This window comes from Aptenodytes forsteri, unplaced genomic scaffold, assembly GCF_000699145.1.
Source record: "Aptenodytes forsteri isolate BGI_AS27 unplaced genomic scaffold, ASM69914v1 Scaffold241, whole genome shotgun sequence".
Taxonomy (NCBI): Eukaryota; Metazoa; Chordata; class Aves; order Sphenisciformes; family Spheniscidae; genus Aptenodytes; species Aptenodytes forsteri.
In genome coordinates this window covers 4915010-4933434 of record NW_008795252.1, presented here as the reverse complement: position 1 = coordinate 4933434, position 18425 = coordinate 4915010, and the positions used below count along the sequence as shown (strand labels likewise).

Sequence of the window (18425 nt, the reverse complement as noted above, 5' to 3'; positions counted from 1 at the left end):
GGCTCATGTTCAGCCGGCTGTCGACCAGCACCCCCAGGTCCTTTTCCGCCAGGCAGCTTTAATAAATAATAAAATAAACTACAGAGAAATTTAGCTCTAGAGTAACACATGCATATTTGTTGCATAGCATGGATATTTGAAAAATGTCCTCTCTTCCCTTTATAAGAAGTTAATGATCTCAAGTAATTGCTTACTCAAGGTAAAAATCTTTAGCAAAAACAAATTTAAGAGTGCTTCATTATAGGTCTGAGGAATATCTACAGAGCATCAGTTGCAGAGGGTGGACTGTAATGCCTCATTAATGTTGAGATTATAGCTTTCTTTGAGTTTGGAATCTTCTTACTTTAGGCCCTAAAATTTCAAGTGAGTGTGAGTAACTACACTGATGGGTCTACTTCAGTAAAGAAATATATATGCACATTTGAGTTTGGGGACCTCAATTTTCCAAATGGTTATGACTGCATCACATTTTATACACTAAATAGTCCCCTTTGAGAAGTTGCTTACAAAGGAAATTTTAGTGAATATCTACACAGTATCAAAACCAGAGCTTTACTTTGTAGCTAGGTACAATTCAACAGCTTTTAAATTTGTATGCATTTTGCAAAAGAAAAGTGTCAAAGATTTACACAAAAATGTAGAATATTTTTATCTACATATATTTACATATGTATTGATCTATATTTATGTATTCATGTACATGTCTGTATGTATATATGAATTTATATATATGTGTGTATATATACACACTTGTGTGTGTGTGTGTATGTTTTCTGACTATTCAAAATAGAAATACCCATGGATCAAGAATATCCAGAAAGATTAAAATCTGGACTTGAATACAGGTGACAGATTGCTGAAGCAAAATAAGAATGTTACGTTTTAACATATATTTCAAATAAATCCATACTTCATATTGAGTTATAACTCTGGAAGGGATGCACTGGAGTATCTCCATGCTACATCAGTATTTGATTTTTACTCATGTCCTTTGTTTTCTTTCCAGTTCCAAACTGTAGAAAGTCAGTTAGCATGACAACCTGAAACTCAGATCAAATAGCCATTTGGTTTCTTCCGAGCTATCACTCAAAGATGTGTTTGTCCTTTAGACATCTGTCCTTAAAACATTAGTTAGCAGAGAAGATTTACTAAGAGGTTTTTCCTTCAAGCATGTAACATTCAATTGGCAGCCCACAATACTTTAAAAATAAAGCTCTTACGAGTTTTGCTGCCTAAAGCTAATCCTGCAAACTATCACATGCTTGGATATATATCCTATATGTGTAAACATTTATATCCTAAATGTGTAAACATTTGGCTTGTGGGTTTGCAAAATCAGGGACAAATTTTGAAGATACATACAGTGTATTATACCTCTACTAATTCCAAATATACTGCCATCCCAAAACAATCCTGTTTTTATTTACAGGTTCTTTGACACTTAGAAACAGTCATCTTTGATATTTTCAATTTGTAGCACTTTCTTCCTAATCTCAAGCCAAGTTTTATTAAGAAAATTTATATCCTTTCAAAGTCAGGTTAAACAGCCTTAATTAAAAGTCTTCCTTAATTGCATTTGAGACAGATTAATAGTTAGATACCTTTCATGTAGAAGTTAATGCTTTTCTGGTATAATAAACTGAGAACAAATACCTCATTTTGCAATAGATATTCCACTTGACCTCTGTATTTCATAATAACTGAAACAAGGTTTCGTCTGGAAATTGGAAAAAAGAAAACAACTTCAAGTTAATAACAATTGGATAAAGAGAACAGGTTTGGTCCCCTCCCCCCTTCCATAAATTGGGAATAATTTAATTGACAGTGATTTTATGTTGGTATAAAATAAGGACAAGTGTTTATGTAGACATCATGTAATGGAGCCTTGATCTCCATGTTTTTTTGGTAGTCATTTGCCACAAAGCATAGATGTAAAAATCTTCTACTTACATCTGGAGGATACACGTTTCCCAAGTGAAAGAACTCCAGTAAGTGACTTGCTATTTCAGTGTCTATTGAACTCCAAATCCCGTTTATTTTACTCTTTAAGGTTAAGCAAGTACTTAAATATGACTTTGAAGAAGGATGGACTTAAGTACATGCTACAATGCCTTCTTTCTCAATCATTTCTCAGACTAAAGCTGCAGAGAATCAGGCAAAACACCTGCAAAACATCTGGAAAAGCTCTATGTTTCAAAAGTCCATACTAAGTCACAAGTATAAAACTGTATATTAAAAAATGGGACACCATTGCTACATAATTCATTAAAGTTTATTTGCTTACAGTTCTCAAGTTCACATGCTCAAACTGTTTCAGCAACTACCTTTTCCATAGCATTACCTAAGCTGTGAATTTGTTTTACTTCTGTAGATAGACATATACCACTCTGTAGTCCCATGCCTTTCTGATGCTACTGAAGTTACCACAAAGTTTGTACAGGCAGATTTCTGTGCCTTAGCAAAGCTTCACTAAATTAATTAGGATTATGAACAGAAGTATATACCTCTCTACACTGAACTCCAGGACTGATACTTCAGCTGTAAATCTCACCATTTTAGAACCACAGGCTCCAAGTGCTATCCCCAACAGATAACCAGAATCAGAATTTTGCTTTTAAGAAGCATTTGTGTAATTTTCTATGTTTAAAGCACAGTGAAATTCTAGCTGTCATTTATTTGTCAGCTGGAACAAAACAAAAAAGGTGCCTATGAGACCATGGCTAAGGTTGTTACACACAGGAATACACCTTCCTTTTGCTTTGACAGCCTCCTCTGTAGGGTCAAATCTTCAGGAAAGGGTACGGAAACCTTAATTCCCACTTCCTCACCCTGCCTAGCCTACTGACTGGTAAAATGGACACATTATTGCCTTGATGGTCCTCAGTGGTAGTTAGGGTTTGCATGTGCTTTTATGAAAAAGTGGAAATTTCAATTTATATTCTTTCTTCAGTGTTTATTTGTTTTACTCTATCACTTTATCCTTGACTTTTTTTTCTTCTTATATTTCACACTGACCCTTTGTATTAGAGTTCTCTCTCTTCAGAAGCCTTAGAAGGAATTTCCCCCCCCCATTGCAGTCTAGTAGCTGAAGTCACAAAAGTATTTTGATTGCTTCAGAGCAAATGGACTATTGTTTACAGAGAAATTGTGTGTGTCCTCATGGATCTTAGTTGGGTTAACTGAGAAATCAGAGATTAGAGTTGCAACCACGGTCCAAAGTACAGGTTTCACGGTACGTGGTTAGACTTTCATTATATATATTGTATGCCAAGAGAAAGAGTCATTGCACTGAAATCATCATACAGAAGAGAGGAATGTTAGGTGGCCTTCCCTGTGCTAATATCAGAGTGCATTTCCCTGTAGATACCTACTATTCACTTCCTCCTACAGATGGTTTTGCCTTTACAGCTTTTTATTTCCAATCTGCGCTAGCCTTATCTAGCCAGGCAGTTTGTGTGTTGAGTAGCTGTCTGGCAATTCCTCCTGTAATCCTGTTAAATCATAGCTAATACAAGTTGTCGCTCTGCTTTGACCAAGTCTCCATGCATAACATCTTTTTCATAGCATTACCCAGCTCAGAAGTAGTTCTGGACATATGAGCTTGCCTTGTTGCCTTGATGCATACAGGTAAGCATGCTTATTAGCATGCTTGGCCTAAATGCAGGTTTCAGAATAGTTTCATAAGTTATAATACTAGTTAAAAAAATTAGCATATTTTCAATTAGTTTATTCTACCCTAGAGAATTTTCTGTATAAAGTAACCATAATTTTACATAATTAATAGGAAACAAATCCAGCAACTTGTAACAATGATCAGAATACCTCTACTAATGCTATCCTGAATCTTTGGCTGCTAGATAACTAATAATACCCAGATGTTATCACACAGACGTACTTTATACTTGTACATCTTTGACAGCTGTGTATAAATATGGCAATACTGACCAACCCATGAGAACATTCAGTGTTTCTTTGACAGTGAGGAAATTTTCGGAGCTTTTAGCAAGGCAATATGGTACAATAGTTTTGAAAAGAAAAAAAAGAAAAGTACAAACAACTTGAGAGAGTCAGTCTTAGATCCCAGCTGGTCTATATGGGAGGAAGACGACAAGTATATAGCATTACTTACAGCATTCATTTTGCAGTTTGCTGGCAGCAGCACCTACTGTGGAGCAATGCTAGGTTTCCTTTCTAAAATGCTGTTTATCACCATGCTACCTAACTAAGCTGTGCCTAACTGCATGTTATAGTTATTGGCACATCAGTGTCAGAGATTATGGGCCAATGGACTGCAGTTCTTCTGATGCACTCATTGATTTACATTGTGTTTGGTTTTCAAGCTATGAAAATCAGTGCATGAAGCAATGTAGGGGCTGCCGGTTTTATTTGTTCACATTTGCCTGTGAGAGCAAATCTGATTATTGCAGATGTAAGGTTCCAGTTAATTCTTTTTACTTCATCTCAAGCCAGTTCAAACAGTTCTTTTTCCTCCTCTGCTGGATCTAAGCAGACTGAGCATCTCAATCAATATGTTCTCTAAAACACAAATGTTTGTGTGCTACAATCAGAAATGTAACTACAGCACATGCAGACAACCCTGAGCATTATTTTATTTAGCTAGTCTAAATACTCACAGCTGTGAAGACACAGCAATATGGGAAAGTAATCTGCTGGCCTTCCTAGGCACCAGGCAGATTTGCACAGCCTGTGTTGAGCCCATTCTACTACATCTCCATTCCACTGCATCCGTCTACTCCATCTCTACTAGACCCCTAGCTAGATATAGAATTGAGGAATTACAACAGGTTGCAAACATACATCCCAGTGCAGAATAAGCACAAAGATGATGTTGCATGTTATGTTAGAAACAGCTGTTATGACTAGGTATGATATTCTTGACTGGCCTACTGACAAAAAATACTAGGGTGGTACTGCTTACAAGAATAAGGGCTTTTTCTTCACTGTATGTCTCACCTTATAACTTTGGTGGTGCTTCAAATCTAAGTGCCTTCTCAACATAATTGTGCCAGTGCTTTCAGCTCAAACTAGTTGCCTCTAATGGGGAAGAAGAATATGTGAACACCGCTAAAGAAGTTTGCTCCAGGCAGTGATTTTTTGATCCCTAAGCTAAGGAGTGCATGAAGGCTTGTGTTCACAATACTTGGAGTAGCCACAGGTAGAACCAGCTGTGCACCCTGCATAGCATGAAGTGGGAGCCTACTTCAGGCCCCCTATGACTTTACAGTGCTACTAAGACATGTAGTTTTTTTATTCATTAAAAAGGGGGGGTTCAGTTCAAAATGCCCAACATAACGTGAGGCAGCCCGCCATGGCGGTATTTCCGTACCATAACATGGAAGGTATGTAATGCATATCCTGGAGCAAGCCTTAAGCACAACACTGGAAGACTGCATATGTACAAGGAGTCTAGTGTGGTGTTGTCTCATGGACATGGCCTCCAGGGAGCAGTCCCTGGAATGAACTAGGAAGTGGATGAGGATCAGGTTAGAGAATACTTAAACTGGACTTACATAAGTCCATGGGCCCTGATGGGATGCACATACGGATGTTGAGGGAGCTGGCTGATGTCATTGTGAGGCCACTCTTGATAATCTTTGAACAAACATGATGATTGGAAGAGGTGCCTGAAGATTGGAGGAAAGCAAATGTCACTCCCATCTTCAAAAAGGGCAAGAAGGAGGACCCAGAGAACTACAGGCTGACCAGCCTCACCTTGAACCCTAGGAGGGTGATGGAGCAACTAATCCTGAGAACCATTTCCAGGCATATGAACTACAAGAAGGTGATGGAGAGTAGTCAGAATGGATTCACGAAGGGAAAGTTGTACTTGACCAACCTGATAACCTTCCATGATGAAATCATAGGTTTTTGACACTGTCACTCGTAACAACCGCATAGAGAAGCTAATAAACTACGGGCTGAATGAGCAGTGAGGTGGATTGAAAACCGACTGAATGGCTGGGCCCAGAGGGTGGTGATCGGTGGCACAATGTCTAGCTGGAGGCTGGTAACTAGCAGTGTACCCTAGGAGTCAGTCCTGGGTCCAGTACTGTTTAACATCTTCCTTAATGATCTGCATGATTGGGTGGAGTGTACTCTCAGCAAGTTTGCTGATGACACAAAACTGGGAAGAGTGGCTGATACACCAAAGGGTCATACTGCCATCCAGAGGGACCTCAACAGGCTGGAGAAACGGGCTGACAGGAACCTCATGAAGTTCAGCAAAAGGAAGTGCAAAGTCCTGCACCTGGGGAGGATCACCCCATGCACCAGTACATGCTGGGGGCTGACTGTCCGGAAAGTAGCTTTGCAGAAAAGGACCTGGCAGTCCTCGTGGACAGGAAGCTGAACATGAACCAGCGATGTGCCCTTGCAGAAAAAAAGGCTAGAGGTGGCTAAAGGTATCCTGGGCTGCATTAGGAGGAATTTACCAGCCAGGTTGAGGGAGGTGATCCTTCCCCTCTTACTCAGCACTGGTGAGGCCACACCTGGAGTACTGTGTCCAGTTTCAGGCTCCTCAGTACAAAAGAGACACGGATGTACTGGAGAGAGTCCAACAAAGGGATGATGAAGGGACTGGAGCATCTCTCCTACAGGGAAAGACTGAGAGCTGGGACTATTTAGCCTAGAGAAGAGAAAGCTCCGGGGGGATCTTCTTGATGCATATAAACACCTGAAGGAGGGTGCAAAGACAATGGAGGCAGGCTCTCTTCAGTGGTGCCAGGTGACAGGACAAGAGGCAATGGGCACAAACTGAAATACAGGAGGTACCGAGAGTGACTGAGCACTGGCACAAGTTGCCCAGAGAGGTTGTGGAGTCTCCCTCCTTGGAAATATCCAGAAACCATCTGGACACAGTCCTGGGTAAGCCGGGCTGTGTCCAGACATTACTTAATTAGGTCTTATACAAAGAAATAACTACTCTTGCCTGTTTTGAATCTGCTACTTTCACTTCAAGCTCCCTTTGTCCTCCACTGGAAGATACAGTAAGTCATCCTTTTCTGCAGACATTCTGTGCTGCTCAATTTCATAGACTTGTCATCTATAAAATACCCATCTTCTATTATGTCTTCATCAGGATGAAGAGTATTGTTACTTATTTGTTTCTCATATGGAAGGCATTTCATTCCTCTGAGCATCCTTGCTGCCCTTCTCTTCACTTTTTCAAGTTCTACTACATCATATTTGAAATGGGAGAAGAAGAACTGCCAGCTGTATTCAAGATAAATGAACACCCTATACTGATACTGTGGTATAATACTGTTTTTTGGTTTTTCATTTCTTTCATAATAATTCCCAACATTTGTTTTCTCTTTTTTGCAGCTGCTGTGTACCAAGCTGACATTCAGAACTATTTATTATAACCCCAAGAACTCACTCCTGGTAGTAAAAGTCAACTCAGAGCCTATGATTTCATTAGCGAATTTAAGACCGTTTCCTCCCATCTACATTTATCTTCTCAAAATTTCGTCTGCCACTTTATCACACGCTCACCTCAGCATTGTAAAATCCTTCTGCAAATCATCACAGGCAGCTCCTGTGCACATTACGGACAGCAAACTTTTGTCACTTAGCTATTACCCCTTTTTTTCTCAGATAAGTTAGAAATGCAATTGAGAGCACAGGGCCTGACTACAGATCTTTCTAGGTCATCACTGCTGGAAAATGTTTTCTCCTACCTGTCAACAATCTATGGAACAAGCAGGAAATAGTGATCAAACACAGTTGAAGCTTTTACTTTTTCAATATTTACTGAACTTGTGGTTGAAGAAAGAAAGTATTTATTGCCTATGCTATCAGTTATTCATTGCCCTACAGTATCAGAGGAAATTTTGCGGACCAGAGTTGATTTGCAGCACCACATCTTTTATCACATATCCCCTCTGAAGACTCTCTTTGCAATGGAAAAGGCCACACTCTTTACATCACAAGAAATAAAACAGTCAATAAGTAGCATGTGTATAAACTGTATGATTGGTTTGATCTCTTTATAGCAAGGACCAGAATGGAAATTTGGGCCATGCTCCTAGGAAACCAGATGGGTCCTCAGTAAGTACCAGATATTCACCTTGAACAAGTCACTACCTCTCTGTTTTCCTCCATCTGCTAAATGACAGGTGTGGCTTTTACCATTCTTGGCAAAGTACTTTATAACACATTGATGAAAAACATTACAAAAAGTGTTAACAGCTTCTTTATCTAAGTGCATGAAACGGAACATAATGGAAGTTGAATGAAGAATCTATCTCATTTAGTGCTTGTCCATGGTAAGTTAGCTTTAGAGTCAAATGCACTGTGAATGCCAAGTTAAAAACTTGTCATAGCTAGCCTCCATTAAAAAAAAAAACAAACAAAAAAATCACTCAACTGTGAAAATACAGGCATAATGAAGAGCAAATTATTATTTTTACAGTATTTACTCTTAAAAATTCTCTAAGAGTAACGCACATGTGAAAATTATGACTCCTTCAATCCTGGGAATCTTTGGGAAACATGAAAGCTCTAATAAAACCTTCAATGCCATGAAAGGCAGAAAATGGGGAAAAATTACACAGATCTATAAATGATTATTGATTTTTGCTAAGCAATCAATAAGGTCTGAAAATAAGAGTCTAAAACATTGAACCAATTTTCTTTCTTTTTGGTATCATTCCTGTCCCCAGTAGGTCTCGGAATTGTCCTTTGGGGCCAGGAAGCTCACTACAAATCTGAACAATTGCAAACAGAAATACTGTTATATACCAGTGTTCTTACCGAGTCAGTCTCCAGGCACAAGTGTCTTCTAACAGCTGATTCACACTGAACAGTCTTTGGTCATCCTCATGCTGTGGAGGAGAAGCATATAGTGAGATAAAGTATTCTGATAGGAAGAATGTGTATTGGAGAGATTTGCTTGGTATTTTCCAGAGTCAGCACGTTCTTTTAGGAACTCTCCTTTCAGAGTGTTCAGGATGTTTTGGTCTGAAATTTTATTTGTGAATCTCTCTCATGTTACACTGGGTTGTACTATATAGAAGGCCAAACCAGATTGTCACAGTAGTGACATTAATACAACTATTAAGACTATAGCCAGGCCTCAGTAAACCCTGCCTCCGCTTTCTTGTTACAGTCAGCAGAAGGCACCCTTTTGCAATGGCAACATACACTAGTCATGAATCAGAAATCAGTTTGCATCCACCATCTCTCTGCTGCTTCCTTTTCTGAGGGAACAGAATGGAGAACTTATGTACCATCCTTTGCAACCCCTCTGAAGGGACTTCTCTCAGTGAAGAGTCACAGAGATGATCAAGGCACTAAAGCATTTTTTGTATGAGGAGAGGCTGAGCTGGGACTGTTTAGTCTGGAGAAGGGAAAGCTCGGGGAATCTTATCAATGCGTATGTATATCTGATGGAAAATAACGAAGACAAGGGAATCACTCTTTTCAGTAGTGCTCACTGACAGGACAAGAGGCAAAGAGCACAAATTAAAACACATGAAATTTCACCTTAACACAAAGAAAAAAAAAAATATTGTGAAGGTAATCAAACACAGGAAGAGGTTGCCCTGAAAGGTTGTGGAGTAGGTTTGAATATCTGCTGAGATATTCAAAACTTGACCAGACACGGTCCTGAGCAACCTGTTCCAGCTGACCCTGCTTGAGCAGGGGGACTGGACTAAATGATCCCATGAGGTCCCTTCCAGCCTAAACAATTCTGTGATTTTGCCTTATTTGACACATTCTGCTGACCAAACCTGTTCCCATTCAGATATAGTCCTTTCTCCAGCCCCATGGATTTGTTGCCTTTGATGCCTTAACTCTTCCCACCCTGTGGAGGTAGCTCAGCCCATACTAGGCATGTACTGCCAGCTTGTAGGCACCACCATGTCCTGAAGATTCTGTCCTTTTTCTGACTCATGGTTGACCCCTTATCCCTATAACTCACAGGGAAAAGTTGCTTGTCAGAAGGCCCTCAGTATGACCCCAAATTCACTGGGCAAGGATTACAAAGGGAATGACACTTATGAACAGGTATAACCCTGGGAGGGGTGGGGGATGAGAGAGAAAAGAATTAAATGAAAAAACAGAAGCAGGAGAGCAGCACAGCACATAGGCATCTAGTGGTGATGAGCTTCTGTTTCCACAGTGGCTAGGGCAACTGCCAGACATTATTTTTCTCAGTATCTCTAGAAAGACAAGCGATGGCTGGGATGAGCACAGCTTAGGTGACCAGGCTACAGCCAACTTATTTACATGTGTACTGATCTAAAATATTTGTTTGCTCAAAGGTGAAGCAGAGGACAGAAATTACATCTGGCCGAGGATACAGAAGAATCTGAAAGGTGACTCCATTTTAAGCTGGACTAAACTAATGAAACTTACAAGTTCTTTGTGAAGGGAAGACAAAATGGTTTAACCTTAAGCAAAACATTTCAGTAAGAAAAAAAACACCTTCTGTTCATCTTTTACTGTTATAACTTTCATACAATAAACAAAATTTCAAAAAAAATGAGAACAGCATAATCCAACAGTGATGAAATATGATTCATGATTTTTTCCCCCTCTTAAACAGAATTTTAAAGAAATTTGTATTTTCTAAAGAAAACCCCCCACTCTTTTACTTGCCTGGCTAAAAAGGCCTTCTCCTAATATTTTGAATGTTAGTGAATTCAAATGTTGAAAGCTTGTTCAGAATAAGGTGACCACACTAGCAATTTTTTCTACTTAATTGAAGTAAAGTAGTGGTCTAAAGCTAACATTCCTGAGCAACTTGTGTCTCTGCTATGGTTGAATTCAATTTAAATATGTTAATTGACGTGAATTAATTCACACTAATTCTGCTTTAGATCACTATATAGAGATTTAGCAATAGCATCATTTAAGGAGCAGGATCTTGCTGAGCTAGATACATTATAGATGTTCTGTAAAGAATTCCCATCTGGAGCGCTACTATCTCTTTTATCACATAGTGGCAATACATGAAAGATGAGTTAGATGAATGAAATGGAAGGGGGTGAAGGTAAGAAAAACAGTCTCATGCATTAAGCCTTGAATGTATGTGTCTTAGACCTAAGCACTAAGCTCCACTTTGTCTGAGCATTTGATCTTATACAAACACCTGTGTTCCTTATCTCAGTGTACTGACATGAGTACGCTAAACGTTATTTTAGAGGAGAAGACAGCGTAAGTATTCGGGGGTTAGGGGATGCATTTGAGAGTAGATGGTCTTTTCTTTCTTCGGACAGATTTCAGAATCTGTCTCTGAACCCCACTGAGTTGCTCCTACAAAAGTGATTGTGAGACATACAAGAATAGCTTATGGATGCCAATTTCCTGAGTGCAGCACTAATTGTGCTACATATGGCTCTGACCTAATAACTGCTGGTTTTGCTCACAATTCATGTCTACTGCACACACCATACTCTGAGGCTTGGAGCACCTGACCTCTGACAGCTATCATGCTGCTTCAATGCATGCTAGAGGACTGGTATAACATCACAAGACTTAAGAATATTTTGTAGTGCTACCATAATCAGAAGCATGCATTCCAGGAAGGAAATAGCACCAAGCACTCCACAGTTGCTTGCTATAATATCATGATTTGAATTTGCTACTCTAGACAGAGCAATAGTCAATCACATCCATCTTGACTTTCAGTAGATCATATCCCCCCCCCCCCCTTTTTTTTTTTTTTTAATTTTTAAAGTCGTGTTACCCTACAGATGAGTAGTGTACATGTTCTGCAAAATCCACCCTGCCTTTTTATAATGTCATTGCATGCTTAGCTGTCACACTGCCACCTCTGGAGACCTTACAAATAGCAGAGCACATCTGAACTGAGCAATCACAGGGACAAGGCTTGAGCTACAGAACAAGACTGATAAATGATAAACTTCCTCCTTGATCTCATATACTGGCAGGACTAGAGGACAGGGAGGGATGAACTTGGAAACAATGTGACACAGACTGAAGGAGGACCCCTGAAGCTTAGAGAGAAATTAGATATGTGTGATTGATAGGAACCCAGAATCTTAAGGGGATCTGATGGACTAGGGCAAAAGGTGGGTGTATGTGAATTATTTAGCACCTGAATACATGTGGGTGATTATTATATAGAAGGGCTGTCAAGATATGAATATGTTTCTGTGGCACTAGTTAAACTACAACCTTAGTGGAGATTTCTATAAAAGAACATATACTAAAATTCAATATTTGGAAGGATCCTATAGATCACAGGTCAAATTCTCCCCACGAGTGAGCGCAGATTAACTCACAAAAATAAACAGTAGCTGCATGTGTACATAACTGTCTGAGATAGCTGAAGAATCTTAAAAGTCTCAAAGTTTGTGCCTTTTTTTTTTTTTAAATCACACTATTTTCACATCTTTTTATATGAATTCTGAGGGAGGGAAATTTATTTTCCATAAACTGCTTCTAAGTCTGTGACTTTCAAATACATTTTACGACCAAAGCTGCAAGTTTCAGAGAACAGCAACAACAAAATTGACTGAGCTCAGTGTAGACTACCTCAGATCCTTTAATTCAGTGTGGCTGGAGCAGGTTTCAGTAGATCCAAAGAGATCTACAGAACTGGGTCCAGAGTGAAAGGAAACACTGCAGCTTTCAATGCACCATAGTCCGTGTCTCCTCCATTAGGTTTCATCTGGTCCTGACAGACTTGCTGGTGCTCCTGCCTGCGAGCAGAACCTCTCCTTTCCGATACAAGTGCTCTGCCACAAGCATGCCCTGGAGCTGGAGGAAAACTCCGGGTTTCACACTCATGTGACTTATGCCAGCTCAAGAGCTGCTCATGTTCTTTGCTATTATTAGTAACCTGAAGTAACTTCATGGCCTGAAGCTTTCAGAGTCGTGTCAGTTACCATAAAGGGGTGATCAATAATTCACTTGAAGATATCTTAAAATGTCACCCTTCCTGGTTAAACCCTATTGTAGGTTATTAATTATAGTTCCACAAATTCTTTGAGACAATAAATGTTATCTAATGGTCTGAACACTGCTAGTTTGTCTTCCAAGCTTGTTAGTTAACTGCCTGAAAGACTATTTTTGTTTGTTTGTAATCATTCTACCTGGTAATTGTAACCATTTCCAAAATGTGAAACGTCAAGAGACACTAGGTCTCTGCTCCTGGCCTCCACAGTGCACTGCAGTATATTAAACCTCATTTAGACCTGTCAAACTGCAACAGAGTTGAAGGAGACTTTGAGGATATTAATAGAACATGAAGCATTTCACAGTAGTACAATTTCAAGGGATACTTAAACACAAGAAAAGGCTCCCTTCTATTTGAGGTACTACACAATCCCTCTAAAAAGTCACAAACATTTAAATAATGGAAAAAAACCCCACCTTCTTATCATGATGGACCACTGACTTTTCTTGTCTGTGATTATGCTCAGAAGGTTAATGCTTAACTCATTATGTCCGGTAAAATATTAACACCGGTATATATGAAAATAAAAATGTTTTTTAATTGTCAGGAAATATTGCTTGCTGGCTGCTTTAATCCAAAAATCCCTGTCTGGAAGCAAGCGAGGCTCTTGTTAGAAACCCATAAGTGTTCTTTGCTGCTTCGCCACTGCAAAGATTCATGCTTTACCCAGATAATCAGTGTGTGGGAACAACTCTGAAAAAATAGGTCTCTTGGATCGGCAGAGCACTCCCTGGAAATGTTATCTGGATAAAGGTTTGTGCTTCTACACTGTTCCACTGCGCATTTCTTCCTAAACACCACCCAGCCACTAGGAATTTAACATTTCTGACCCACTACAACTTGTGGAGTTTGTGCTTAAGAGTTGCCTCTTAAAGACCACCTAGGTTAAAATTCAGAGTAGGACAGGTGTGCAGTCAAAACAAATCTAGCAGTCATTATTCAGTATTATTGTAACCCATGTATACTGGGCCACCATTTTACAAGAGGACTATTGGATTTTCTCCACATTCATTTCATTCTCAAGATTTCAATGTGTGAAGAAAAATCTGCAAGGTGTAGAATTCCCAATCCTGTCAACAGAAGCTCTTTGTCTGGCTAGACAGTATAAAACTGAGCTTCAATAAGTTTCTATATCATAAAGATAACCTTACGTTCTCTGTATAAGCTTTATTTGGAAGTTTACTAGGAATCTAGCATCTTGAAAATTCGGGTCTTACAAGACTTTTGTTCAAGAGTGTTAAGGCTGATAAATCTCATGTCTCAAAAAAACCAAAATCAAATTAAAGGTCACCCACTGGCTGAAAGACCCGTGATTCCATGTAAAGCCCCAGGCCAACTTTCTTGCTTGTAACTGCTGAGTTCAAGACAATTTCCTCTTTCTGAATACTTCATAACAGAATGCCAGCTTCCCACAAAAGGAAAGGAAGCAAGTGTTCACCTTAAAAAAATATGTTTTTCAGCTGAATTCACAAAAGAATTGTGAACATTTAGTTATTGGCCAAAGTTCATAAGCTGTGTGGTTTAAACAAAAATTAGTTGCACATTACGTATAAGTATCCACTTATATTGGTTATTAAGCATAATAGTAAAATAATAGTAATTTGCATGTACAGAGATTTTTAACTATGCATCCCGATTTCAACAGTGTTATGTAAGGTAAGCAAGAATCATGAAGGCAGTCTCCAGGTGGCATTGGTATAGTTTTGCTTCTTTAGCACACAAACAAGCTTTAAAGCTTCAGAAGAGACTCCTGAACATATCATTAGGTTCCAAAGCAGATAAATTTGAAAATCTGTAGTAATAGCAGATCTATATACAGCAAATAGGTCATTTGCTCTATATTTTAGCTTTTCTGTTTCAAGACAAAGTCACTTGTAAAGAATCAATCATTGGCTTGGAATTTTGAAGAGGAGATTGTCAGGAAGTTGTTTGAGGCTACCTCTTTTCAGTACATGCATGTAAAAAATACCTTCACCACATGCTATATGCATATAAGTAGCAAAACGCATTTGTATCAAACTTTTAATTCGTGTCACTGATTTCTCAGGCCAGAAAATGTTGGAAATCTTCAACTGCCCAGCAGAAGGGTCAATAATATATTATTCCATTTAAAAGATAGAGATGCTGACCTAAAAAAGGTAAATAATTTTTCCACCGTTACACACACTTACGTGCGTCCATAATTATATCTCATCACCAACACTCCACTCTTCTCAAGCCCTTCTTTGGCAGCACTATATGGAACAATGAAGTTTTCCATCTCCTAATACAGGATGTCTTGTCACAGATCTAACACCAGAAAGGACTACGCTGACCATATAATCTGTTTAATGCAGGCAATGGAAATCACATGGTGATTCCTGCCTCAACCTCAACAACTTGCAGTTAAATGACAACAAGGTACCACAGACACTTTCCCAAGAGAAAACTCATTCCAGTGGTCACTGGATATGTTCTTTTTGCTGCTGTGATATGGGGATGGGGTGAGAAAGGACACGAGATAGACAATTGCTCACATCCTTCTGAAGATATATTCAAACATCAACTTATTTTCTCTAGACTGAGAGCAAGCAGTTGGCAATTCATTGATCTGAGTCATTTTTGAAGAAGTGATCTGGTGATGAAAGCTTCCACGTTTCCTAATTTACTTTCTTTTGGACAATGCTATACCAAGAAGAATCAATGGTTTTTAAAAAATAAGTGAATAATATTGGCAAAGAAGAACGCCAATAATTTAAGACAGGATTGTACATATGAGCACTAAATTATTCTTTTATCTATAAACTGGTTAAAGTGTTAAAAAAAATATATATATATTTGGCCTCATTAGAGTCCTTTTTTAATGCTCCAGGTAACATATTGTATTGAAATCGATGTTTCACTTGGTGACACATAACAGAAATTAAAAGCTCCTACCCTTTTATGTCAGAAATCTGCCATCTGACCCATATATTGACAGACTCAGGCTGATAGCATACCTATGCAAAGCAGGTAGTTGCTACTATCTGTGAACAGAGTCAACACACTGCCAGTGAACACTGCCCAGAACAAAGCTTCTGCTGTACTGCAAACTTTGGGTTAGAAGTAGTTCAAGGTGGTCCACTGGGAATAAAGCTCACATTTAGTAGCATAGGTCAGTGTCATTAAAGCTCAGTAATCCACTGCAAGATTGCTTAAACTCAAATAATCTGAATAGGAATCTCCCTGGATTTAAGATGATGATAAAACAATGTTTTCTGTAAGGACTACATGTCCTTACTGACAACATTTCTGCATGTCTACAAACAAGCACATACACACATGCAAACAAGTATGCATCATGCATGCACAAACACATCAGCTGTGATTCTGGCTTTTATCAGCCTACCCTGGTTTTCAGTGATAATGACAGGAATCCAGGTCTAATTCATTTTACACAGTACTTTGAGTGGTTATATTTCAAAACATAGAAAGGCCGATCAAAAACAAGATTTCTCTGACCACCTGAAATAAATAGCATTAAATTTTGACAAAACTGATTTTTTTCTAAAAAGGTAACCTTTGGTCTTTTTTTAGTTGTGTCTTCTCTACAGTAACTCACTAGATACAAGTACAGGAGCAAAGCAGAGATGTTCACCAGTATGTTTCAACTGGAGATCAGCAATAATATATGCATTCTCAGGAAAGCAAATAATCTCTCTTTGATTATTACTGCAGGTTGCTACATAAAAGGATTGGTGGAATTTTATTCCTTCAGGGATGCTGAAAGAAAGAGGAGGAAAAAAAGACGACATACCGTTCGAGCCAAACTTTGCTTCAAATTACTAGTGTTCTGCAGTCGAAGCTGAATGCAGGTCGTTGCCTTGCGAAGACTTTCATGGCTGCCCAAAGTATGATTACTGTGGTTTGGGAAAAAAAACCCGACAAATGGTTATCTCTACTTGCCACTTCCTTCTTTTTTTCCTCTCTCCTTCTCCTAAAAGCACCAGTGGACTAAATCCTAAGTGCAAAGCAGATTGAATAATATAAAACCTGTACTTGGCACCTACTTCCGTGAAAACTGATAGGGTTTGGTTCTGGCATATTTTCTGGTGAAACAATTTAAGAATAATTGCTTAGTTGTATCTTTGACCATTAAGTTCTGTAACAGAACAACAATGAAACAGAGAAAGAATATCCTAAACAAACTGCACATGCTCCCAAACCTTGAGATTATTCATGCGTATTCTTGAAACCCAAATTATTGCAATTTAAACAAAGTATCTTGGTTATGAATGCTCAACTGCAGAATGACTTGTAGTGTTTGATACCCAACTTGAAAATCAAATATTAACTATAAGTTTGAAAATCAGATACATTAAGACAGGTGACCCTTGGTTCTCAAAGAAATCAAAGTTCTCACCCTGTGCAGCTCACAGAGATGGTAAAAGAAGCTGTGAGTCGGTCTTCCTCCTTCTCAAATCATATGCCAGCTAAGGTCAGATGCAGAGCTCTACTCACTCAGCTGGAGTGGTTCCTACAAAGTACTCTGCTGGTCAAGGATGCTCTAGCACCCCATGACAGGGGAATTCCTTATTCTTATTTGCCTCTTCAGAGTAGCTTCTAGTCCACTTATCACTCTTGGCAACTTCTTCTAAGTTATAGTTTATCACTCTCTTAAAATTACTTGGAACAAAAATAAATTTCAGTGTTTCCCTTCCACTTTTTGTTTTAATCAGGTGAAATAATGCAAAAATTATTTCAGAGTTAAGGCAAACATCTTTTTACGTTTAAAAAATCCATTGGGATTAATGGGTAGGAAAAATGACAGATTTTTGCAAAGGCAAATTCATCACTAAAACAAGTTAATATGCATCATCAGTTACAACTCTAGTGTGTGTTCAATTAGATTCATGTTGCTTTTTTCAAGCCTCCAGCCACACAAGTGCCAAAAGGGATATTCCATATTTATACAGATTTACAGCATGGTAAGTTGTTTCAGAACTCCCTGGGCCATGAAGGAAAGATGATTCTTTTCTGGTTTGTCAAGTGCCATGGAAAACTCAGAATTCAGATGTAAACTGTGTTTCTTTCTACCTAAAAGGGCTTTTGATGGAATGTCTGAATAAAACTGGCTGGATTTAGTTCCAAAAAACCACTCGCCTTATGAATAAATCATGGAAAGTGTGACTTTGGGGAGAGACTCATATCTCACATGGCAGCAGAGGTCCCCAGCACAAATGAGTGGTTAAACTTAAATAAATGTGCTGTACATAATTGCCATTCAGCACAATTACAGTGAATTCATATATCTTGTAAATGTTCTGCATCTACACTACACCATAGTTAAGTAAAATACATACTCTCCGTTAGAGGTCACAAAAGGTGTAAGTGTAGATAAAGGACTTTTTTTTTTTTAAACAAATACATTAAAGGTCACAGAGGACAAATCCATTTCCATCTGACATAACAAATACCTAAAGCAAGGTCCTCTGATAGCGCTTCCATACATTTG

General features: G+C 38.7%; 1 protein-coding gene across 1 annotated transcript in view; it reads right to left on the bottom strand.

Moving 5' to 3' along the window:
• PIK3C2G (phosphatidylinositol-4-phosphate 3-kinase catalytic subunit type 2 gamma) overlaps window positions 1–18425 on the bottom strand; it is a 219113-nt gene that overhangs the window by 177500 nt on the left and 23188 nt on the right. The window contains exons 5-7 of the mRNA XM_019471996.1: window positions 16728–16830; window positions 8776–8846; window positions 1654–1717 (exon numbers count right to left, since the gene is read on the bottom strand). Coding sequence (XP_019327541.1) covers window positions 1654–1717; window positions 8776–8846; window positions 16728–16830 — 238 coding nt within the window. The remainder of the gene's footprint in view (window positions 1–1653; window positions 1718–8775; window positions 8847–16727; window positions 16831–18425) is intronic.